Here is a 25,950-nt window from a genome sequence, read left to right as displayed (position 1 = left end):
AAAAAATAAGACTTCCCCTAGTTCCGAGATGAGTGTATGGTCTCTGGTCATTTCATCATGAGTTTGTTTGTTTGTTTGTTTTCTCACAAGAAGAGTCTGGGGATTGAAACCAGAGCCTTCTCACTGAGCTATATCCTCAGCCCCTTTATTATTATTGTTGTTGTTGTTGTTGTTGTTATATTATTATTATTGTTGTTGTTGTTGTTGTTAGTCAGAGTCTCTCTAAGTTTCTAAATTGCCCAGGCTGACCTCAAACTTAGGATCCTCTTACCTGGTTCCCAAAACACTGGGATTATAGGCATGAACCACCACGCTTGGTTTTCTTTTCTTTCTTTTTGAATTTGTGTTAGTACATTTTTCTGAAGAGATAGGGAAATCTGGTTAAGATGGGACACAGAACAATTCTTGTTCAAGTCTGGTGAGCAGTAAAGTGGGGTGAGATGGTTCCTGATGGGGGAAAGCTTCCATTTCACACCACCTAATCTGAGGTGAGGATGCAGGAGAAGGTACACTTCTTCTCTGACACTTTTTATCACCAAGTTTGCAGGAAAGTGGCTAAGCATGAAGTGAACTATGAAATGCCCAACTCAGATACACTACACATCTGCTTTTGAGGAAGCCTGATGCCCATTAAAGATCTAGCCATTGATTTCTGCACCACGGTCTCTCTGATTCTTCAAAATCACAACCTGTATACTCAGCCATCTAATATTAACAAGTGGGAATAATTTGTTAAGACTAAAATTGAAGATAGATACTGTTGACATTTCTAAAGTATTCCCTTCTAGCATTTTCTCTACTATTCCTTTTTTTTAATACATAGTTGGACTTCTACCTCATATACTCTTACATAATATTGTAATGTAACCATTTTTCAGTACTATAAAAATTTAGGAGTTGTCTACTGCTACTTAACAAATTACCCATAGACTAAATGCTCACTGATAAATAAAACTGTGTCATCTCACTTTCTGCGGGTGAGGAAACTGGGCCAAGCTCAATTCTAATTTAGTCTCTCTCGAGGCTATTCAAGATGTTCGCTGGAGCTGCAGAGACCTCAAAGGTTTGCTGTGACTGGAGTGTTTACTTCCACTCTTAGAGAGCCCTCATTTCCTTGCTGGGTGTTGGTGGGAAGCCACTGTTCATTACCACACAGGCCTTTTCGTACAGCTGCTTCAGTGTCCTTACAACATGGCACCTGGCTTCCACTGGAGCAGGTGATCCAAGACAGAGCAAGGTGAAAGAAGGACATGATGTCTTTTATTGCTTAGCTTCATGAGACACACATTGTCTTCTCAGTAACCTACTAGTTACACAGTCCAGCCACAGCTGGAGGGGACTATACAAGGGTGTGAACATCTGCAGTTAAGAGGAATGCTGCAGGCTCTTAGAGAGGAGCTCCCACAATGGGAATTTTTAATGCCTGCAGGAATTTTGTCATGTAGATCTCAATAACTGTATTAACTATTCAACTTTAGATTTTATTTCTTTTTTTTTCCTCATTGAGTGTATTGGTACATTTTAGGCATACAGTTAAGTTACATTCATTATTGGGATCTTGTACCTTTACCTGACAGGTCTTGGTTCTCATTTTTTCCCCTTGTCCCTGCCCTCCCTTCACCTCCTCCTCCCCTCCCCATTTACAAACACTTTATTTCCATTTTTTTCATTTTTTCATATTTTTTCTTTTCCCTTATTACCTTTCCCCTACCCTTCCCACTTGACAATGTGAAATAGGAAGAAAAAGACTAAAGGTGTAGATTTTATTTCTGATATTTCATGATTACAAAGAATGTTCTAGCAAGTACCTTTGAATATTAAGGTTTTTATCAACACTTCAGATTAATTTCTTAGGATATGGTCTCAGAGGTGGAAACATTGAATTCAAAATTTTTTAAAATTTTTCTTTGCATTGACTTCATAAAGTAAATTTGGTATTTTATAATGTTTAGTTAACACATGAATACACATTTGTGTATTCATGACAAATACCTTAAAATGCCAATGCAGTGATTCATAGCTGTATGTTTATCTTTCACTCAATGAATTCTATGAACATTATATTTTAGGTAGATATTCTATATTATATGTAATACTGGATACTTATGGCATATGGGTCTTTTTCATTTTTATTTAACCATGTTGTAGATCCTCCTGAGTTTGTTTGTTGCGGTTATTTTGGACAACTTAGAGCTTGACGAAGATCTAAAGAAGCTTAAACAAGTAAGTAATATATGGGAAATTTTTTTAAGCCTTCATTTAAAAAATAAGAATAAAGCATGACCTTACAGTGTTAATGGAAATTTGAGCTCTGGAGAGTTAAGGTAGTCAGAACTGACAAAATGATGTTGACTTTTAAGTTTAACTAATTTTATGTCATATCAACAAGGGAATTTTTCTTTTACTACAGATAAATACCTCGGTTTTATATTATTATTTTTGAGTGAAAGTAAGATGAGCTTAACATAATAAATTGGATACAGAGACAATTCTTTTCAAGCCATTAGATGAAGGTTGTTTGGAAATCAAATGCCTCAGGGTCAGATTGCCATTTTCCATACTTGTATGTAATATTTTTGGTCATCACCATAAAAATATTAAACATCACCTGGTCTGACCTCTGGACACTAAAAGAGAATTCAGTATGAGGCTCATAGTGATTATACGAAATGAAATAGAGTAAATGATCAGGCATGTGCCAGTTCGGTGAGAAAACAGACTATGTGTCATGGTATGAGGCTCACACCCCAAAACGGAAATGGAAATGAGTGACAGTTATGTTGTTGATGGCAGACAGATGGGAGAAATGATCACCTATTCCCATAGTTTCTGTTTCATAGCAGGTACTAGACTTGAATATTTGGCTCCTCTATCTATCTACCTATCTATCTATACCCTTTGAGATGTAGATTTGGTGAAACAGGGACATTGTTTAGGATTTTCTTGGATTACCCTTCCCCATCCTATAAGTAGAGTTAAGATGTTTACAAAGAGAACTGAAGTTCTCAAACAATTCGATTGAACTCACATGAAAGCCCCACGAATTCAGGGTTTTCAAAAAGTGGTCATTTTAGGCATTTCACTTTATTTTTATCTGACCCCAAATGAAAAACCAATAATGAAAAATCAGGACTTTTAACTGACATCTGGTTTTCTTCCTGAGCTAAAATGTTTTGATAAACATACAGCTCTTTGCTTTTATTATCCATCATGAGATATAAAATGGACTGCTAGAAATTAGTGAAGCTTTGTGCCTTAGTTACTTTCTCATCACTGAAACACAATACCTGACACCCACAGCTCTCAAGAGCAAAGGTTTGTTTTGGCTCACAGACTGTAGAGATTTCAGTCCTCTACAGCCTCAGCTGGCTCGGAGACATGGCAGCATGAGAGAGGGTGTGGCAGAGGAGAAAGAGCTCTTGGCGTGGTGGCAGCGGCAGAGAGAGGGAGCAAGCGAGGAGGGAAAGAGACAGACCCTCCAGGCCATCTTCCCAGTGACCACCTCCTCCAACCAGGCCTCCCCTCCCAAGTCACCCTCAGCTATAAACTCATCAGGAGACGATTCCACTGATGAGTATGGCATCCCTGATCACGTCACCTCTCGAAAGCCCCTCCTATGAGCTCATGGAGCTTCCAGGAGACATCTAGATACAAACCATAGCACATTATGTTTCTAGAAACTCTGTACATCGGAATTGATTATCCACTTGTGCTAGCCTGCAATTTGGAGTATTTTCTTTGAATATTGAGGCTATTTGAGTGTTGAAAACTTATCCTAAAGAAATCAGTAATTTCATTTTCATCAGTTCTTTTCACATTGTTCTTTATTCATGATTGGACTGAAACCACATAGCTATTAAAATCATCTATTAATTTAGTATCTGAAACTCATTGAATTTCGTACTTGAAATATTTTAAATCTAAGTTAAAATGTTCCTGGTTGTTTTTCTTCCGATTTTGCATAAGAACAGTTTGTGTTTTCAGATTTAGCAACTGTTTTGTTTTTTATATGGTTGGTTTTCCTTATTTTCAGTAACCTTGGCCTTTGAGGTAGAATAATTTCAGAATATGCAAACACACAGGCAAATGCAGGTGTGTACTTTCATATACCTGTGTCCATGCTAATGTGGGTTCCTGAAATTTATACTCTTCTCTACAGCTTCTTTTAAATCTCCAATGAAAATGTTATAGGAAATATTATATGGAATGTCATGTGCAATATTCATTTAATTTTGTATGTCCAGAAGATTTAAATGTATGTAATCTATTTTTTCTGTCCTCTGCTAAAGAATTGAATAGAGGGGAATATAAAAAAAGGGTTTATTTATGTTTTCTTTTCTTTTCTTGAAAAGCCCTATGTATTCCAAAATTCTGCCTTTGCTCAGTTCAAACTATTTTTATTTTTTACTTTAGGGACCCTTAGAGATGGACTGACAGTTCACACTTTAAAACAAAAATCTTTTACCACTTCTGCTAATTGGTCTGCAGGTTCCTATCACTATGTCAATGCGTGTTGAATGCTTGCTCAGTGCCAGGAGCTATATATTACCACTTACTATTCATAGCAACTACTTAATACAGGTATCATCATTATATCCATCTTGAGATGAGGAAAATAAGGCTCAAAGAGTTAAGTAATCCATCCAAAATCACATGGCCAACAAATGGCAGTGCTTGGGGTTGAACTTAGGTAATTTGTACCAAAAGCCTAGACTGTTAAATTCTAAACTGTATTGAGTCGAGCTAAAGCTAGACAAATGCCAAACACGAGTCACATACGTATTCAGTAGAGGCTCGTTCATAGGACTATTAACATTTCTATAACTGATGATTTTGTAGATAAAAAAGCCATCATTATATTCACCAAATAACTGTTGAGGTAAGGCTAACTTCTCTGAGGAATGGAAGTAAATTAAGCAACAGTCATTAAAACCATCCAAAGTAGTCGTTCTTTTTCTCTCAAACATCACATGCTCTCCTCTGAGCCTCTATATGGTAGCAAATGATCCTCTCAGTTCCTTTTCTCTTTGTGACCTTCTTGACCTGATCTTCTTCAGACATGAGTTAAAAACGTTTGTGTTAAAATTCAAGAATTGGTTCATGGATATTTTTCAAGAGCCATGGGAACTTGTGCCAGTTACTTCTTTTTGGGGGGGTACCATGGATTGAACTCGGGTCCCCACGCTTGCAAGGCAGGCCACTGAACCGCTGAGCTAAATCCCTGGCCCTTGTGCCAGTTACTACTAACATGCAGAAGCTGAATATGGAATACTCAGTATACCCAGAAATCAGAGAAATCAGGCCACTTGCTTGGGAGAGGAAAAGCCACTAGAAGCTTGACAAGGTGACTAGGCATGAAATTAGAAAGCTCTTCAAATTACAGCAGTAAAGGAACATGTGTGAATATAATGTAGTGATAAAAGTGTAGCCACGTAACCATATCAAAGTTGGGAATGTGGTTCGGCCAAAGGACATGGAGCTTTTGGTTAGAAGCTCGGTGACAGCAAGTATGGGCTGTATGATTGATTGTTGGGAAAAATCGTAGTCTCCTTAAGTAGTACTATGATGTGCTGTGTCTTTTCCAGCTACTTTCTTGTACAACCTCCTTGCATCTTAGCCTGTGGTTTCCAGTCAGGGACTGTGGCCCTCTAGAGATCCTCTTGAGTAACTATGGAACCAGTCAGCCATTTTTAACCCTTAAGGAAGCCTAAAGGGGATTGCGCCTTATCCTCTATATGACCATGGGAGCTAAAATGCCATGTTTAACACTTTCAGCTGAAAATCCACAAATTCTAAGTGGCAGCTCTGTTTCTTTAAAGGTGAAACTCTGAAGTCTCTTCAGGTGCAACTGAAAAATATGATGAATATTTAATTTTTAAAAATGTATTACAACAAAAGACACATTGTCATTAATCCCTCTCAGAAAACTCCCCCTTGCTTCCAACACATTTATCTCATAATTATTTCTGAAGCAGTTCTGGAAGGCTTCTTTCAGGAGTGTCTTTAGTTGTACTGTTCTGGCTGCCTCACTGTCCAAAATCAATTCAAAATGTTTACTTTCCTAGTTGTTTTGACTTTGAAGAACAGTCAGAAGTCACACAGTGCCGGATTCAATAAATAACTTGAATGATAGCACATGTTTTTTCAGCCTGCCTTTCCTTTGGGTGGCACTCAGCAGCACCTTTTACTGTGTGTTTGATCACACCTCCCAATGACACTCATGAAACAGGACTTCCAGAACTGCTTCATCAAGTGGCCAAAATGATAAGTGCATTTGAAGTGAGAGGGAGTATTTTGATTGAAATAAATGATTGTATGCTTTTTACTGTAAAAAAATTCTTACCTTATTTTATCACACTGTGTTATAACTTTTTTGGGGTGGGGTACTGGGGATCAAACTCAGGTCCTTGTGCTTGCGAGGCAGGCAGCAGAAGCACTGAGCTAAATCCCTGGCCCTATAATTTCTTTTAAGAAGAAAAGAATGATGAATTTCTTAGTGGTTTTCAAAGCATTTTGGTAGGAAGTACTTTTTTTTGGTTTTGGGGTTTGTTTTTTTGTTTGTTTGTTTTTAGTTTTTTTTTTTTTTTTTTAGATTTGGAGAGAAACATAAAAGCACTTCTTGGAAACAAAGTTTGAAAGGTTGTCATATAAGTGCCCATTCCCTCTACCACTCTTCAAAATCCAGGGTATGTCATTCATTATGCGGCTTTCTTTGCCATTCCCCATGATGAAAATGCTTCAAATTCACCCACTCATACAATTACATAAAATTCCTATGTTACTTTTCCTGTGTGTTGTTGCATTTAAGACACGATTGATTCCTAGCAACAATAGTATAATAGTATTCTTTTCATAGCTGCTGTGGCTTACAGGACCCTGTATCTAATTAAGTGAAGACTACATTTCTCTTTTCAGCATCCTCAAAACCCAATACAGGACCTGGAAATAAATGCACATGTGCACACTCACACATGCGCGTGCACACACACACACAGAGTGGTTTTCTACATGAGATTAAAAAAATGTGATTAGTCATTGTCTGTAACTGTGAGATGATGCTAAACTACTGAGAAGACAGACCATTGGGTCTGGAAGCTAACAACAGCAACACCAAGTTTTGGCCAAAGACTGTTCTCTGAATAGTAGTAAAAGCTGGTGAGCTTGAAGCTCAGTGGCGTAGGACTAACGCCAGGGAATGCAGGTAGCATCTCACAGACTTTGAAAATGAAGCAAATTCTTGCAGCTTTAATGATTTTTGCACATTCTGTTCAAGAAAGACATAAAGAGTTTTCTTTTAAGCAGTATAAAATTCATTAAGCTAAAAGAAAAAAACCCATAGAGAAGCCTGAGGGAAAGAATCATTGAAAGTGGAAGTACAGATTGTTTGTGTAGATTAAATTCAAAGCTATGAAATTAAAAAGTGCTTTCCCAGCTGTGTCCAGTGTCCTTTAAACTCTAGTTCACATGAGATGATGTTTCTTTGACAGAGCCCACTGCATGGTGGTGGATGGATGTGTAAAGAAACCTTTCTTTTACTTAGTAGTTTTTTTTGTTTTAAGCAACAGTCTTACTTTCTTAAAAAAAAAAAAAAAAACACGAGCTCCGGATTAATATTTTTCTGCAGCTTGCTGCTATGAGTCAGGCTGACTGGAGTAAGCGCTGCTGTGTGGCTGATAAAACAGTATTTTGGGGTGCTCTGTAAGAGTGCTTCTGGAGGAGGTTACCACTTTGAGAGATTGGGTAAAGCAGATTCTCTTTCTTATTGGAGACCAACATCATTGAAGCCTCTGAGGACCAAGAGAGAACAAAAATTTTCTGCACCTGATTGCTTGAGCTGGATAACTCAGGGCCCCTCCTCTGGCCTTAGTACCCCGATAGGCCCCTACACCATCTGTTCCCTGGCTCTTGGGCTTTTAAAGCACATCACTGGCTGTCTGGTGTCTCGAGCTTACAGTAGAAGCTGTGGGGACCTCTCAGCCTCCATCATTGCGTGAGCCAATACCTTACGTATCTCACATATCCTACTGGAATTGTGAGAAACTTCATATATAAGAAGTAAGGTATTGATTGGATCCTTTTTCCCCGGAATATTCATTTTCACTATTTTGCCTGCTATAGTGATCTCATTTCAGACTTTGGACTTCATTAAGGAGACAAGGATGTTGCTGGAGATGCCATTCCACTAAACACTGCATACCATGATCTGAGCCGAGTCATCTGTCTTCTCAGTATTTTGACAATCTTCATGATTGAGCTCAAACTAACGTGACTTAAAAGTGACTGATATAACTGCTAAGTAACAAATTGTACTGAGTTTAAACTTCCTTGTTCAGGACATTTGAGATAGATTACCAATGTATTAAGAAGATGGGAAGTGATATTTCCATGGGAATAAATTCAATGCGAATAAATTTGTTGCCCAAATTCATGCGCTCTGTAAATGACTGAGTTAGGACCACATGGTCTGTTTGGCTCTAAACCAGTGTCCTTGCCAAAAGACACCATGCTGCCTGCTCAGAGAGCAGGTCTTTCCTTAATAATGAGAAACTCAGCTAGAAAGTGAGTTGGATAAGATCTTTCTTATCCAAATTTGGATCAGCGTATTTCCTCCCTGTGGGGATATAGACTGGAAGACAAATTATAATCAAAATATCTTATTGAGCCTGTAATCAGGGAGATGTGGAGGAAGGTGCTATGATTCAAATCACAACAGCATAGGATCAGATCATTCGAGGTATCCCTTTTACAGCTGAGATATTTTTAACCTCCCCATCTGTGAACCTGGGGTCTAGATACTCATTTCCTATCTCGCAGGTCTTAGTGACAAGGGACATAGGACAAGCAAGAGACTGTGCCTGTCCTCACATAACTTGTGAGCTGGTGAGAGAAAGGGACAAACCAGCACTCTTAGTTCAGTGGGAATCATTAAAAGGGGTTTGGAGGCACAGAGGCAACGTCTAACTTAGACTACAACATCAGAGATGTTTTCTCGCAAGTATGGTATGGAATAGAACCTGAAGTCTTAGGTATCAGTCAGCTTTTTGTCACTGACATCCACACTTTAAAGGAGAAAGGGTTTATGTTTTGTTCACGTTCACGGGGTGTTCAGTCTATGATCAGCTGGCTCCAAGGTAGGAACGTTACAGTGGGAATGTGAGGCAAGTTAAAGCTGCTCAGTTCTGGGAAAGAGAGCAGGGGAGCAGCACCAGAGAGAAAAGGGGCCGTGTACAGTGTCCAGATTCACACCTCTGTCACCCAGCAATACACCCCCAAACTGGGCTTTACCAACCCGCTGGGCACTTCACAATTCAATCAATTAGGCATGTTAGGATTAATGGTCATATTTGGATAATGCTTATCCAAGTGAAGGAGTTTGGAGGAAGATGCCATTAAGGAGAGAAGCCACAAAAGGATGGGGAGTTTGACAAATCCTATAACTCGGAAGAGCCTTGAAGACATACTACATGCAATAGCTAGTCACAAAAAGGCAAACAGTACCTAAAGTAGTCAAATTCATAGAAACTGAAAAGAGAAGGCCGGGGATTTAGCTCAGTGGTTCGGTGGCCTGCCTTACAAGTGCAAAGACCCAAGTTCAATCCCTGGTACCAAAAAAAAAAGAAAGGTGATAATCATAGATTGGAGAGAGAAGTAAAAGGAAGTTGTTCAATGGGCATAGAGTTTCCATTTTGCAAAATGAAAAGATCTAGAGATCACCATTGTGAATGTACTTTACTGAATTACACAATTAAAAACAGCAAATATGGTAAATTTTATATTACGTGTTTTTTTAACTACAGACAAATCTTTTAAATGTTAAACTTGGTTACCATAGTAGCAACAAGGCAGTGTTTAGTGATGGCCATAAGATGGACTTCAAGGACTCTGACGGTGGAGAGCTGTGTCGCCAATCATGGAGAGGGAATGACAGCTGAGGAGGTGAGGATGGATTGCTAGTCTTTCCCTCTCGGATTCTTCACCCTCTACATTTCCAGACAGGTCACCTACTTACCAACTGATCTCTCAGTTTGTAAGTTAGTTAACACCACTTGCTGCAGTGCTACCCAGCCTTATGCCATTGTGGTGTTTGTGGGAAATAATATCTGTACAGCACACTGGAGTCAGCAGGCAGGAAGCGTGTGCAGCTAAAAGCACCAAACAGCAAGGGATTCCTGCTGCTCTGGGAAACACTGAGATACCCAGGAGGCAGAACCAACACCCTGAAGAACTTGTAAACCATTAGTGGCTGAGAGGGGAGGCTCCACATTTTACTCAAAGCCGATGATGCTGCTGAGTGGAGCTGGAAGATACTCCCTCAATCGTCTGGCTGGAGATGACTCGTTTTATGTCATTTATATATTATTGCCTATAATTCTCCGTAATGTAGATCTCAAGAGATAATCTTACAGAGCATTTGATCTACTGTTGTTGAAAGAGCCCCATCAGCGTTAGACTTTGTTGTTTGTTTGTTTGTTTGTTTGCGGTACCAGGGATCAAACTTGGGACCTTGTGAGGCATCACCACTGACCTAAATCCCTGGTCCTAGACTTGTTTTTAATAATAAGTTTTTATGTCACACTAAGATATAAACAGCAATAAGATCAATTTTTTAAAGTGTCACTAAGATTTTGTCACTAAGAGTTAGGTTTAAGTCAGGAAGTCCCAGCAGAGGCCCAGAATTTGGGAATATCAGTTATCAACATTAGGGTAACAGCTTTTAAATATAGAAGCCAATGCAAAAAAAAAAGTAGAAATGTCCAACTGGATTTTTGGAGTTGAACAGGAAAAAGTCAAAGATTTAGAAAGTCAGATCAAAAAAGAACTGGTCCCTGTTAGAATTGATGTCTTCCTCATTGGCATAGGAAAAGATCTTATGAACAAATCCTCAGTAGCTTGAGAACTAGTGCAAAGAATCAACAACTGGGATCTCCTTTTATTAAAAAGCTCCTGCACTGCAAAAGAAACACCAACAGAGCTAAGAGACAACCTACAACTTGGGCAAAAAAAATTTACTAGTTGTTCCTCAAATAAAGGACTATTATCTAGAATATATAAAGAACTAAAAAAAAAAAATCAGGCCCCAAAATATAAAGACCCAGTTCAAAAATGGGCACCTGAAATGAACAGAAATTTCTCAGACAAAGAAGTAAAACCAGCAAATAAATCTGACAAAATATTCGAGAGATGCAGATGAAAACAATACTGAGATTCCACCTCACCCCACAAAGAATGGCTGCTATCAAGAAATCAACTAATAACAAATGTTGGCAAGGTTGTGGGGAGAAAGGAATCCTTCTCCATTGTTGGTGGGAATGCAGACTGGTGCAACCACTGTGGCAATCAATATGGAGATACCTCAAGGAACTAGGATTAGAGGTTCCATTTGACCCAGCCATCCCTCTGCTGGGTATCTTTTCAAAACAATTAAAAGAATCATATCACAGGGAGGAGGGGGTGAAGGGAGGGCAGAGGTAAGGGGAAAAAAATGAGAATCAAGACTTGCCATGTAAAGGTACATGATCCCAACAATGAATGTAACTGTACTGTATCCCTAAATGTACCAATAAACTCATATAAAAAAAAAAAGAATCATATCACAGTGATATGTGCACACCCATGTTTATAGTGGCACAGTTTGTAATAGCTAAAACTTGGAAACAACCCAATTGCCCTTGAGTTGGACACTGGATAATGAACATGTGGGTTTTCTATAAAATGGAGTACTACTAAGACATAAAGAATGAAAAATTAGAGTCATTCATAGGAAAATGAATGCATACCGAGGCCATACTCAGGTGAAATAACTAAGACACATTTGTGTAAATACCGAAGAGTTTCTCTGGTATAAAAAACTTAAAGTGTAAATAAGATCCAAATTGTATAACTGACAATGTGAAATAGGAAGAAAAGGGCTAAACGTGTAGGGGAAGTGGGAAGGGTGGGGGAAAGGAAATAAGGGAAAAGAAAAAAATATGAGAAAAGGAAAAAATGGAAACAAAGTCTTTGTAAATAGGGGAGGGTAGAGGGGATGAAGGGAGGGCAGGGGTAAGAGGAAAAAATGATAACCAAGATATGTCATGTAAAGGTACAAGATCCCAATGATGAATGTATACTTAAATGCCAATAAACTCAATGAAAAAAAAAAAAAGAACTGATGTCTTCCTAATACAAGCTGATTTGTGCCCCGAAAAAAGATACATGGGAACTCTTGGTGCCTGTGAATGTGACTTAACTGGAAATAAGCTCTCTGCAGATGAAATCAAGTTAAAAAGTCACTGCAGTGGCCCCTTCTATGACTCATTCTTATGAGAAGAGGACAAAGGACAGACACAGATGCACAGAGAAGACACCTTTAGGAGGGAGACAGAGATTGGTGTTATGTGTCTGCATGGAACAGCCAGCAATGACGAAGTCTCAGGAGCTGGAAGAGACCACAGAGTGGACCCGCCTCAGAGTGTCCAGAAGCCACTGTGCTGCTGACATCCTGACCTCACACTTCTAGTCCCCGAACTGTGAGGCAATGCATCTCTGTCCTGCTGAGCCACCCAGTGTTTGGAACTTTGTGCATCAGCCCTAGAAAATTCATACAGCTGCAAGGCCTCAAGAAATAATCCCTATCTGAAGCCAGACTGAGAGAGCTTGGGACCATGAGGAGCAGTAGATCGGCCCTCAAAAGTCCGGACCTCCCAGACGCAGTGCTTCCCCTCGATGGGAGACGTTATTCTATCCTGAATCAAACAGATCCCCACATTGGATACATTTGCGACTGTTGGAGGAACCCGTCTAGAATTTCCTTTCCTATATTCTTGAGCCAAACCAGACCACTTTTAGAGGATATTGTTTCAGAAAACTTACTCTTTGCCTTGTCCATTATTTCAGGTTTTGCGGGGGTGCCATTGAAAAAACACAACTCCACACCTAAGACTGTCTCTCTCAGTTTATACTGGTGCATTGTTCTTTGTGTCACTCTTTAATTGTGTTGATTCAGAGTTACTTTTAATATGGTTTTTCATCACGCTCTTTTTTTGTTTCGGTCCTGGGAATTGAACTCAGGACCTTGTGCCTGCAAGGCAGGAGGCAGCGTCACTGAGCTAAATTCCCAGCTCATTCATCGCACTCTTCTAAATAAGCTCTCTATTCTTTTCCCTTAAAAGGGAGTGTTGGAGGGAAATGTGTCCTCTTTGAGGGAAGGTTCCATGTGAAGTCCACCTCAGTGAAGCTCTCCTTAGCTATGAGGATGCTCTTTCACTTTACTTATTTTAATCAAAAGAATGAAATTTTGAAGAACAACAGTTGTTTCACTGAACCACTGAAAACAGCAAGGATGACAAGAATAGCAACCGAACAGTACACTTTTGTTTTCCAGCTCCTGTCACAGACAGTGGGAAACCAGATTACCATGGTTCTAAGAGAAACGGGTTAACACTTGGCTCTCAGTTGTTGGCTCACAGAAAGGCACTTTCGTAACTGTTACAGCTTGCAATGAGGAGTTATGATAATGAGCTTCACCCTGAGTAGACCTAAACACTAAACATCAACATATTGGAGGCATTGTCAGGGATTCAGTTCCTTTGGACTCAATTTTCACAGTCTGGTCCTTTTTTTCTGGGTAATTCAAATACTTTTCCATTCTCCCTAAAACATTTTTACTATGTCCTTGTTCATTTATTCATCAAATATGTAAGCCCCTACCGTGTACAAAATGTTAGACCAGGGTTGGGGTAGATAAGTCAGCAAGTAAGGTCTTTGCTCTCAAATATGAATACAGGTTGAAGGTTCCTTATCTGAAATGCTTAGGACCAGAAGTATTCCAGATTGCAGAGGGTTTTGCTTTCATTTTGACTTTGCTGAGTGAGGCTCCATACTTTGTTCAAACTGCATCTTTACATCTGTTGTACCCTCTTTAATTACCTAGATCCCACTCCTATTTATTGCCATATACAGTTGTTTCCCACCGTCGTGACTGACACTCATGTTCTCTTCCTGGTCCCATAGGCATGTGAGTCCAGACCCCTGCACTACACTCTGAAAAGGTCCTTTGAAAGTTGGAAGCCAGCCTCACTCGGGCTGTATTTGCTGTACACCATAATGAGCTCTGTTGTTTTTGTCCAATTCTGTTCTATTTTGCTGTTGTACATAGTGTATGGGGTTTTTAAACAGATTGTTTATATGTTTAAGGTTTTTAACATATATTTCTACTGTCTCCCCTGTCCGTTACTGTGAACTTGTTCACACCACCCCACCCATACAACCTCAGCCCCAGTCATAAGCAACATTAAGTCATCACCTCTAGGAGGCAGCAACAGGCTGTGATGTGATGAAAAGCTTCCCCCTGGATGTCCTCAGCTTCTGTTGCAGTGTCTGGCTGTAGAGCCACTGCAGCTGGGGCCAATGTAGGCACTGGTGTCTCAGGATGATAAGATTTTGCAAACTCATGCAACCATCCCTTAGTGAAAACTTCCATTGCTTTAATAAATGCTGCCAGACAGCATTGTGTTTTATTTGTCCATGAATAAAATGAAATGATGAAAGTCAGGAAAGCCAGGCATGCATTCATTTCCATTTATGTGATTTACTCCCAAAATTGACCACTTTCTGATGCCTTTTAGCAAAGGTTTAAGAAAAGCATTATATGACTACCTGAATACTCGTGGTCTCCATGTATTTTTGATTGGACCATTCCATCTTTCGCTGGATTTGTGGCTAAAAGCTTAGAGATAAGTGTTTCATCCTCTCAGGGGAGCTGACAGCAAGCAAGACCAAATCTGTCCTTCCAAAAACTGTGCCCTCTCTGTCCCGATCACCTATCCAGTTGGCCATTCCTGGTTGACAGAAGTGGATAGAGGCATGGAGGGGTACAGTCACTCTTCAGGAATGCAGTGTGCACAGATATTATTAATCCTTTTCCAGAGGCAGATGGAGGGGAGAGCTTCAAGAGAGGCACATGTTGGAACTTGGCACGGCCCTTTGGTGTCTGTGAAAATAAGGGACTGGATCCTCAAGCTGGGAGCTTGCCAGGCTGGAGAGCTGGTAGGACTACTGGGTATAACCTCCAGATTACAGCAAAGTGAGTGGGTTGTTGAAAGTCATTGACATCTTTCTTCTGGATAATGGTGAGGACCTAAACAGGATAGTCTTGCCCATGTGTGGCCTTAAGCTTCCGGAAGGGAAAAAGCCAGCAGAGTGTCCTGGCTATAGCCCGCAGGGCTTTCAAAAAGGCTTTCTAAGACTAAACCCACCTAGTTCTCTGCCACCTTAGACAGTGCAGAGATCTCAGTGGCTCCATGACTGATGTTAGAGGGAGGTGGAAAAGCCAGAGGGCTCAGGCAGAAGCCTAGATAGAGATGCTCCAACCAGAGAGAGGCCTGGCAGAATGGCTCAAGGAAAACAAGACTCCCCTTTTCTTAAAAAGTCTGACTATAGAAGACTGCAGCAAAGTTATCCTTGCAAAAGAAATGAATTACACAAACTACATGTAACCCTGTCAGCAAAGGCCACAAGCTTCAAACAGGTCTCCATCCAGAACATACCAGGAGAAGGACCGCTGTGAAGTGTGGCTAGCTTCCTAAGATCCTAAGTTTCCTTCTCCCCCAGACTCTCCACCTGGCCTCCACCTGGAGGAGCCAGACCCCAAAAGAAGGACAGATAGAACTATGGAAGAGGGGGCCATGTCCCCTCCCTAGTTTGATGCCACGAGTCACATTTGTAGCATAGTGGAGCTAACAGAGACTAGGATCAGACGTGAGATTAAACAGCTGGGCTGGACTGATTTGTAATAACCAAAGCTGCCCAAAGAGTCATGAAATTTATCTAGCTATAGTGACCAGTCTTTCCGTCTTTGTCTATAATTCAGTGATTCCATCATTGTCCTTTCCTTACATTTTACTCTGTGCCTGTGCTCAGGACCAGGCACACTGGGGGAGCCTGTATCCCTGGCACTGTCACGCCTTGCCACCAGCCATGGAGTATTTTGTACTATGAATCAAAGAGTAACTTAGATTGTTTGTAGGATGCATGTTGTTTGGTTTGATGTTATACCTATTTCCATCCTGTTTTGCATAAAATATGTTGATTAATGTAAATTTCCGTAGTGCATCTAAAAAGCCCTTTTATCACAGTGTGCAAAATATAACAACTCTACAATTGACCACAAGCACCCTCAGGAGTAATACATGGAAATGCATGATTGTGGCCTAAAAAGCAAATTACTCAAAGGGACCAAGCCCTGCTGGGGTCCAAACCCAAAAGATGAGACTTGGGCCCAAAACATGTGTCTTCTATTCCTTAAATTAAAAAACTGGATTTATCTTATGGTAAATACCAGTACGGATATAATTTTATGTGTCCAATAGGCTGAAACAAATGAGAAAATTTACTGTGGCTAATGATACCCAGATTTCACACTGTCAGAACAAAAGGTTATAGATACAGGAAAGGGGAGCTTTACTTTCTGAAGCTAGATTGGAGTGCCAGTTATTTTAAGATGGAAAATAGGTGGGTAGATGATACAGACATACCTCCTATCTGCATACATATGGGTTATGGCCGTGCGAGATTCATGCATACATATAGGTAAATCGATATAATACTAAATATAGTTTAGTGTGTACATGTGGGTCAGTACATATACATACTGTCCTCACTGTTTCTGCTGAGGGAGCCTAGTAGCAGTAATGCAGCATACCCCTTTTCTCCAGTTCTCCTTCTTTGGTTTCATTTACCCAAAGTCACCTACAGTTTACAATTATTAAATGCAAACTTCTACAAACAATTCTTAAATTTCTCACCACTCTGAGTAGTATGATGAAATCTCTTACTATCCTACTTTGTCTAGCCTTGTCCTACCTGAGACATGAATCATCCTTTTGTCCAGTGTATCCACACTATATATGCTACCCCCCCATTAGTCACTTAATGACCAACTCAGTCTTCAGATAGACTCTTGAGGTTTCACAGTGCTAATACTCAAATGATTCTTAATTATTTAGTAATGGCCTTGAAGTGCAAAAGCAGTGATAATAACAATTGGGGTATGCCAAGATAAAGCTGTAGTTCTTCCATCAGGAGAAGATATAGTAAGATATTTTGAGAAAGAAAGAGACCACATTTGTTAACTTTTAATATGGTGCATCATTATAATTGTTACATTTCATCCCTACTTATTGCTGTTCATCTCTTACTCAGCTTAATTTATAAATAAACTTTGTCATGGATATATATACACACACACACACACACACACACACACATATACACACACATATACACATGTATAGGAAAAAGCATAGGGCTCTGTACTAACTAGTTTCTATTCCCATGGGTTAGGAGTTCCAAGAGGAAGTGGAAAGGGTATGCGGAGGAGAGGAGTGGGGAAGAATATAAAAGTTTATCTAAAGGGTAGAGGAGCCGACTGAAAGACTCCCAGTGCCCAAAGTAGGAACACTCTGAGCAATAAAATAAATAAGATAAATTACAATAATACTGATTTATTACCTAAAGAATGAAATGACTAGCCACAATCCATTCATTTATAAATATATGATTGAATCTATAAGTAAAAGAAAAGAGATAACTCCTTCAGAATAACTTAACAAATGTAGAGAAATAGAAATGATAGACTAGCAAGTGAAGAAGACAGAAAGTCGCCTTTAGAACACCACAGTTAGAACTGCTATAGCCAAAATCTACTGATGTATGCAAAAATCACTGTGTGAAACTTTAAAGAAAAATATAATATTTACATGGACTCAAAGTATCCCCCTCCAAATAAATTTTTAAATAATTCTAGAAGTTTTGACAAGTGTAGACAAACTCTTTGAGATTCCCCATTCCAGAGAGATAAAGCTTAGTTGGTCTGTTCTGAATCTCAGCAGGATTTAGACATCACCTAACCCAAGTGACTGCAGTCGCATCACCCACCATGACACTCTGGTGTGGTGAGAGGGACATCGCATCTCCACAGCCCCGTTCCAGAAAAACTCCAGACCTCAGTGTAGGCGTAAGAAATCATTAGACCCCAAACCAAGGCATGCTCTACAAAGCACCTGACTACTACTCCTCGCCACCATTGAAGTCATTAAAACCAAGAGCACCTGCATCATTGTCATAGCCAAGAGAAGAATGAGGAGGTGGGGCAACAAGAGCAAGGTGGTGACTCAGGTAGAATCCTGGAACTGACAAGGGACACTCATGCAAAAACTCAGGAATTCCAAGTAAGGACCACTCTGTGGTTAATAGTAATTGATCAAGGTTAATTTCTTAGTCCTGATAAATGTGCTGTGGTTATGTAAGGTGCTTACATAAGAAAAAGCTAGATTAAGAGGGTACAGGAACTCTTGTGCAAATTTAAAATTATTTCAAAATAAAAAGCATTTTTAAAAATTGGATAAGAATTTTCTACAGTAAACCCCTACCAACACATACCTATAAATTGTTCAGAGATACATACACAGATCTGTGACATTTTGTACCATAAATGTGTTCCATTGAATTCGTAGTTAATTCTGTTTTTTGATCTTAACATGTTAACAGTACACTTCATCAAGAGCCAAATGCTTTTATGATTTTATTATAAAATAATTTGTACAATTTTCATTATGTTCCTATTAGCAAATCCAATGTAACTTGTCATTTCTCCACTGTTGTCTTTGTAATATAATTCATCTGAAATTGAGAGAACCAAGTGTGCTTGCTCATATGGTTGACCCCACATTGTAAGGAAACCGAGAAAGGAAAAAGAGAGTGATGAGACAGAAATATTACACATGACTCACTTTTGGCCTCTTCATGGGTCATGATTGATTTTGCCTTCTCTCATTACCATTGTGTTGTCATTGTCTTCTGTGTGTGTCAGTGTACACTGTGAGGTCACCAAGTGTCAGCCCTCCTCTTGATCTAAAAAGTGTGTTTTAGACGGGTGGGTGTGTTAGTCTTAGTGGGTGTGTTAGTCACTTTCCCATCGGTGAGACAAAATACAGAACACCCACCAATACAGAACACCAGCTTAATGGAGGAGAGGTTTAATTTAGCTCACAGTTTCAGGAGGTTCAGTCCATGGTCAGCTGGCTCCAAGGAAGAAACACCGTGGCTGAAAGTTGTGGCTGAGCAAAGCTGTTCAGTTCATGGTGGCCAGGAAGCAGAGTAGGGAAGCAGTACCAGAGAGGAAAGAGTGAGAGACCCTCTATGGTACCCAACATCACACCTTTGTGACCCAGCCAGACACACCCAGAAGGGTGTTCTACCAATCCCTTAGGCTGCTCCATAGTCAATCATGTTGACCCAATCAAGCTTAACTGTCACAGTAGTGGAAAGATATGCACAACTAAAAAGTCACAGTGCAAAGCCCTGGGCAATAAGGTGGAGGACATGCAAGGAACATAGGAAGATATTCCTGATTCAAGGTAGAGGCAGGTCATGGAACATGGGTCAAAAATGATGGATAAATCTTGTTAGGAAAGTGAGAAAAAGATATTCCAAATGAAAAAAGAGCAGAAACAAAATTGCAGAAGTAAAAGTTGCTTGAAAGCTGTTTTGATAGGGCAATATGACACAATTTTTAGAGATTCAAAAAAGCTTGTGGTCAAATCCCCGTTCTGCACATCTGGCCATGCCACTTACGGAAGCTGATTTAAACTCCTTGTACCTCAGTTTCTTCACCTCCAGCATGATGTGACATGATGCTGAGTATGAGTCATTCATCAGGGACCCATTCTGAGGATTAAATTCGCACATAAAGTGTTGAGCAGAATCCCCAACAAACGTGTTTGCTTCTCATTTGCTAATTGTTCTCAGAAATATTCCTAGACAAAGAGACTTGGAAAAGAGGTGTCAGAGTTAAACAAGTATAGAAGGACATTGTGCCATAGGCAGGGTACTGTATATCCTGTAAAATCACAAGTGATGGACCTGGATGGGCGGAAAACACAGCCTAGAAGGTTACATAGAGTATAAGGCTCTAGAAGATACTTTATGCCTTGTTCAGAAGATCAGCATTTCTTCTATACATTACTTTAAGGACTGGGGGACATAATGGTATGCCTTGTGTTCTTTTGGTGTTCTGAAGGTTTTAAAAGGACAAACCTAAAATGGAAAGACTTAGAAGGTTTCGGTGAGATGAAAACTGTGGTGACAGAGTGACCACTAGAGTTAGCAGCATGGGGGATATTGGTGACTCAGACAAATACAGCCCAGAAAGTGGTGGGAAAGACCTGAGACTGGAGAGGGTAGAAGATCAGCAGGTGGCTGTGTGGATGACGTGCAGGCTCCTCTGAACAAATGAATTGGAGAAAGGAAGGGGAGAGAGGCAGGAGGCAAGATCAGGAGGGACGATTGCCTCTGTTTACAGGCACCAGTCTTGGGAACATAAATCAGTCAGCATATCAAAGGAGGATATGTGGGACAAGAGGAAAAGGTTGGGTAGTTCCCTGGAGAGCATCAGGCTAGAGACTTCCTCTTATTTACCCAGTCTGCTTCGCTGAAATCATTTTCCTGCAGACTGTGGCATAGTGATGGCTTTGGCTTTTATAGCACATTTCCTTTGAGTAATTCAAATTACAGGCAATATGCTATCTCTCTCATATATCTGGCATTTATATAAAAAAGTGAAGAGCCTCATTTTTCATTTGAGAACATGGAAATCCAAAGAGCTTAAGAGATTATAAAACTAAGCCAAAATTTAAATCTGTATCTTTTTTTTTTTTTTTACTATTTTTCTTAGACTATGTTATCACTCATGTTTTCTAAGTCAGAAAATGGGGAAGATGGTACGGGTATACGCAGGTAAATGCACACACATGCAATATATGTATTCCGTGTTCTTCCTGAATATCCTGCAATATGGGCTTTTTTCTATCACTTACTGAATATTCATCTCACAGCATAAACCAAGTATCTAGTTTACAGGGAACTCTAATATAATTTTATCTGAAGATGAGCAAACAAAATGCATTTTTTATCATAATGAGCATATTTCTGTGACTCAGTATACTCCCGGTGGAAACAGTTGTATCTTGGCTGAATAACACAAGAGGGATATAATATAAGATAGAGGTGCTTGGGATCTAGAAGAAAAAAAAACAAATAAAGGCAATCTTTATTTACCACCACTGTCTCCAAGAAATAATTAATTCAACTAATGGGATTTTGATGAACAATAATATAAGTAAAATTTATCCACTCAACATAATTAGGCATCCTAGTTCTTGAATAAGATTTTTTTCTCTCATTTATTAGCCTTGTCTGCAAGCTTAGTGCTTTTGCAAATTTTATTTACACTGCTGCTCAAAATGACCTTGCGAAGGACATTTCAAGCTTGTAAGATGCGGAGTTCAGTGCTACGAATAGGAAAGTAAACATTTCGTGCACATTTTAAGGATGTCGTACAGTGGCGTCAATGCACAGCGCTGGCTAAGAGCTTCATGAGCTCTCAAACCAGCAAGTTCCCAACAGCCTCTCCCTCCCCTGAGGCCCAGTTCCACAGCCCCAGATTTTCTCCCACCTACTGCTGGGATGTGCTGTAACAGATCAGAATGTGGGGTGAGGCAGAAAACGCTGCCTGCAGTTCATCAGCTAAATGTTATGAAACTACCCTGACCGTTCTGGAGAGCCAGCTGTCGTATGAAAATGCAGCTGTTAGGAGCCATAGGTGGCTTGAGAAGAGGTGTTGAAATAATTATAACCACAGTCTGACCTGAGAGTACTGAACGTATTAAGATTTTTTTGTCCTAGTCTGCACTCCCACCAACAATGGAGGAGGGTTCCTTTCTCCCCACAACCCCGCCAACATTTGTTATTGTGTGATTTCTTGATAGCAGCCATTCTTTGTGGGGTGAGGTGGAATCTCAGTGTTGTTTTCATCTGCATCTCTCGAATGACCAGTGATGTGGAACATTTTTTCATATATTTTCTTGCTGCTTTCACTTCTTTGTATGAGAAATGTCTGTTCATTTCGGATGCCCATTTTTGGATCGGGTCTTTATATTTGGGGGGACTGATTGTTTTGAGTTCTTTATATATCCTTGATAATAGTCCTTTGTCTGAGGTACAGCTGGTAAAATTTTTTTCCCACATTGTAGATTGTCTCTTAGTTCTGCTAATGGTTTCTTTTGAAGTACAGAAGCTTTTTAGTAAGATGAGATCCCAGTTGTTGATTCTTTCTGCTAGTTCCCGTGCTACTGAGGATTTGTTCATAAAGTCTTTTCCTATACCAATGTCTTCCAGAGTTCTGCCTAACTTACCTTCCAGCAAGTTTAATGTTTCTGTTTTAATATTTAGATCTTTAATCCATTTGGATTTTAATTTAGTGCATGGCGAAAGATAAGGGTCTAATTTTAATCTGTGGCAAGTTGATATCCAGTTTTTCCAACACCATTTATTAAAGAGGCTATCGTTCCTCCACTGAGGATGGTGAGCTCCTTTGTCGAAGATGAGGTAGCTGAGTACATCTGCATTTGTTTTTGTGTCTTCCAGTCTGTTCCATTGATCCTCAGGCCTATTTCTTTGCCAGTACCATGCTGTTTTTATCACAGTGGCTTTGTAGTATAGTTTCAAATTGGGAATTGTTACACCTGGTGCCATGTGACTGTTGCCTATAATGGCTTTTGCTATTCTAGGTCTCTTGTGGTTCCAAATGAATTTTTGGATTCTTTTTTCTAGTTCTGTGAAATATAGTGTTGGAATTTCAATTGGCATTGCATTGAATGTATATAACAGTTTTGGTAGTATGGCCATTTTCACTATGTTGATTCTTCCTACCCAGGAGCAGGGGATAACTTTCCATTTTTTTATATCCTCTTCGATTTCTTTTTTCAGAGTGCTGTAGTTTTCAGTGTAGAGATCTTTTGTTTCTTTTGTTAGATTGATTCCTAGATACTTCATTTTTTTGGATGCTATTGTAAAAGGAATTTTTTCCCTTATTTCTCTTTCTGTCTGTCTGTTATTTGTGTATAGAAAGGCTATTGATTTTTGGGTATTCACCTTGTATCCAGATACTTTACTGAATCTGTCAATTAAGTCTAGAAGTTTTTTGGTGTCCTAAAAGAAGGGGGAAATTAGCGACATTTTTAAAGGAAACATTTTAAAAGTCTACAGGATTACTGTCTTCCATGCAGCCCTGCAAATTGACTTCTCTTTACCTGCAGCAAAAAATTACAAGTTCTCCCATTTATGAAACTAAACTGGATTTAACAAGTTACTGAAGGGTATCCTTTATATTTTCATATTAAGGGTTTATAACAACAGGGATATTACTAAAAACTGACATATTGGTAAACATATTATTAAAAACCAACCATATCACTGGTCTATTTTCACCCAGAAGCCATGTAAATTTGGGTCGTAAAATCAACAATAAATAAATCAGCCAGAGAAACTCCCTTGAAAAATAATAGCTTGTGCTTTAGAAATACTTCAGGTTCCGAATTGCTATGTCATGTATAGATTCAGAAGCAGCAAGTGCAATTGTGTAAGGAAGCAAAGAGAATTCAGCTTAATTTACTCACGTAACAAAGAGGAGAAGCTTTTTATTTTCTTGATTGAGCATAATGCGATCATCTTTCATACACAGAACAGCCAAAAGTACTCTCTAGTTGTGCTAGCCTGTACAGCTACACGCATTTTTCTAGCTAGCATGGACTTAATTTGAAAATGAGTCTCTTTCACAAGTCTGGATGCCATTTAAATTAGAAAAGTTTTGCTTTTAGAAAAATCACAAAAAATTGCCACCCCCCCAAATTTTTATTGAACGTGATCCTTCGATTCAGTTATTGGGTGCGGCGTTCAGAATGGAAGTGAAAGTGAAAAATGTTTAAATCTCTCAGCGGAAGAAAGCACAGGCTGGAACACGGAAGATTTAACGGATGAGATGAGGCAGAACAGGCAGTGAGTCATGCAGAGCGATTATACCGGAACTCACAGGAAAGCGAAAGGCTCTCGGCCGCCCAGTGCGCGGTGATATCTCCGCAAGACAGGTGCTGAGCCGGAGAAGACCACTGAGCTCAGATGATTGATATGTTTTTAAAGCTCGGGGTTTGAAATTGGCTTCTCTAATTCCACCTTTTTTTTTTTTGCAAATGTGCCCCCACGCCACTCTGACAAAGCTATCGCCTGATCTGTCAGTGCAGTGGGACGTCGTGGTCCGCCACAGCCATCGCCAATTCTCTCCTTTGTACCACGCTGTATGTTAGGTGCTTCAGGAGCAGCAATAAAATCAGCATTCGGGGCACTGTGCTCCTCCCCTTCAAGAATCGTGACTTTTACATTTGCAATGGACGTCTATGATTACGATTACTCTGTGTTAAAAAGAAGTCTGCATTTCGGGGGGACTACTTCAATGATCTTGAATTCACACCCGGTTCTTTTACTGATATCATTCGCTCATGTGCATCAAAGTAGATTTAATCTTGGAAAGGTCTGTGATTAAAACTCAAGAAGGAGAAATAACTGGGACAAGAGGTAGAATATCATTTTATTACACTGTGAAGAAGCTGCAGAGTGGCTCCAAAGTATCCTGAGGCTGCCTCATCCCCGCCCGACCTGCTACACAGCCCCCCTCCCCACACCCCACCCCCATCTTGTTGTTTCTTCTTTTCTCTGTTTGTATCTTGGTCAGGTTCATGGATTGGAGAAGGGGAAAGGTGCTGTTGACTGAGAGTGAAAAAGTGGGCATTAATTGATTTGGCTCAATTGCACCATCTGCTCTCTTCTCTTAGACTTTTGCTGAACTAGAATATACACGTTCTCTATGTGTACGTATTCCAGAGGTATATTCCCGAGCTATTGTTTGTTGTCATATTCTTTCTCTTTGGGTTACTAGGCATTGAAACCAGCACCTTTACACTGAGCCGCATCCCCAGCCACCCCTGACCACTTCAGAGACAGGGTCTCACTAAGCCCCTAACTTGCCCAGGCTGGGATTGAACTTGTGATTCTCCTGCATCAGCCTCCCAGAGCACTGGGATTATAAGCGTGCATCACTGCACCCAGTTTTACCTCATTTAACTTTGCCACCCTGGAGAGTCTCTAATATGATATAATATTATTTTCATCGTGCAATTGGCCTCTTAAAGTCATCTGAATTGTAGCTGGCACAGAGCTGGAATGCTCAGCTCATTTTCATAAACTGAATGCACCCAAACCAAAGAGACCAAGAAATGCCATCTGTACCTTAGAAGCCCCCCCCCCGGCCCCCTTCAGCCAGCAGCCTCACCCCACCCCAGGACAACCACCCTGCCGGCGCTGTGCTGCCCAGGCCACTGACACCTGCTCCTTGAATTCACTCACCCACCATTGTTTTGTAAAATCTCCCCCACATTCTCATGTTGGGATGTAGCTCACCCAGTCAGATGTTTCAATAAACCACAATTTATTTTTTCATGTTACTGCTGATGAGTGTTTTGATGGTTTTGATGGTAGTTGGGATTTTTTTTTTTTAATCTTAATGCTCTTCGTGTATTTTCTCGTTATTTTTGAGAACATGAAGTGAGAGTTGAATCATCAATTCCTAGGCTCAGGTGATCCTCCCACCTCAGCTCCCATTACCTGGGACTACAGAGAGACAACATCATGACCAAATTAATACTTAAAACTACAAACACACACCCAAAGGATTTACTTTAAAAATAAATCACAGAGAAACACGATGTACATTTTCTACTTCAATCTACACAGCATTACTTTCTTCACATTACTTCTGAGATTCTACGGCATGAAGCAGTCGGGACTTCCGCATGGCTCCGCCCTGGGCCGCCGAGGACAGGGCGAAGTGTGTTACACACTTCTGGCAAGTGTGCCCCTCGGAGGACCAGCAGGCCTCTAAGTGTGTGTGTTCTTTACTAGAAGCAATTTGTCTGTTAAGAACAAAAAACAGGGGCCAGGGATTTAGCTCAGTGGTTCCGCTGCCTGCCTCGCAAATGCAGGGACCTGAGGTGGATCCCCGGAACCAAAAAAAAAAAAAAA

General features: G+C 40.0%; 1 protein-coding gene across 3 annotated transcripts in view; it reads left to right on the top strand.

Annotated features, from left to right (window-relative positions):
* Positions 1 to 25,950, top strand: part of Nalcn (sodium leak channel, non-selective) — a 320,341-nt gene that overhangs the window by 207,946 nt on the left and 86,445 nt on the right. For all 3 annotated transcript variants that reach the window (XM_019204611.2, XM_010604620.3, XM_010604618.3), the window contains one exon: positions 2,149 to 2,223. In XM_019204611.2, coding sequence (XP_019060156.1) covers positions 2,149 to 2,223 — 75 coding nt within the window. The remainder of the gene's footprint in view (positions 1 to 2,148; positions 2,224 to 25,950) is intronic.

The sequence above is a fragment of the Fukomys damarensis genome, unplaced genomic scaffold (assembly GCF_012274545.1).
Source record: "Fukomys damarensis isolate Sample0158 unplaced genomic scaffold, DMR_v1.0_HiC HiC_scaffold_6, whole genome shotgun sequence".
NCBI lineage: Eukaryota > Metazoa > Chordata > Mammalia > Rodentia > Bathyergidae > Fukomys > Fukomys damarensis.
The sequence above is the reverse complement of the archived record's forward strand: the minus strand, read 5'-3'. Positions and strand labels throughout refer to the sequence as shown.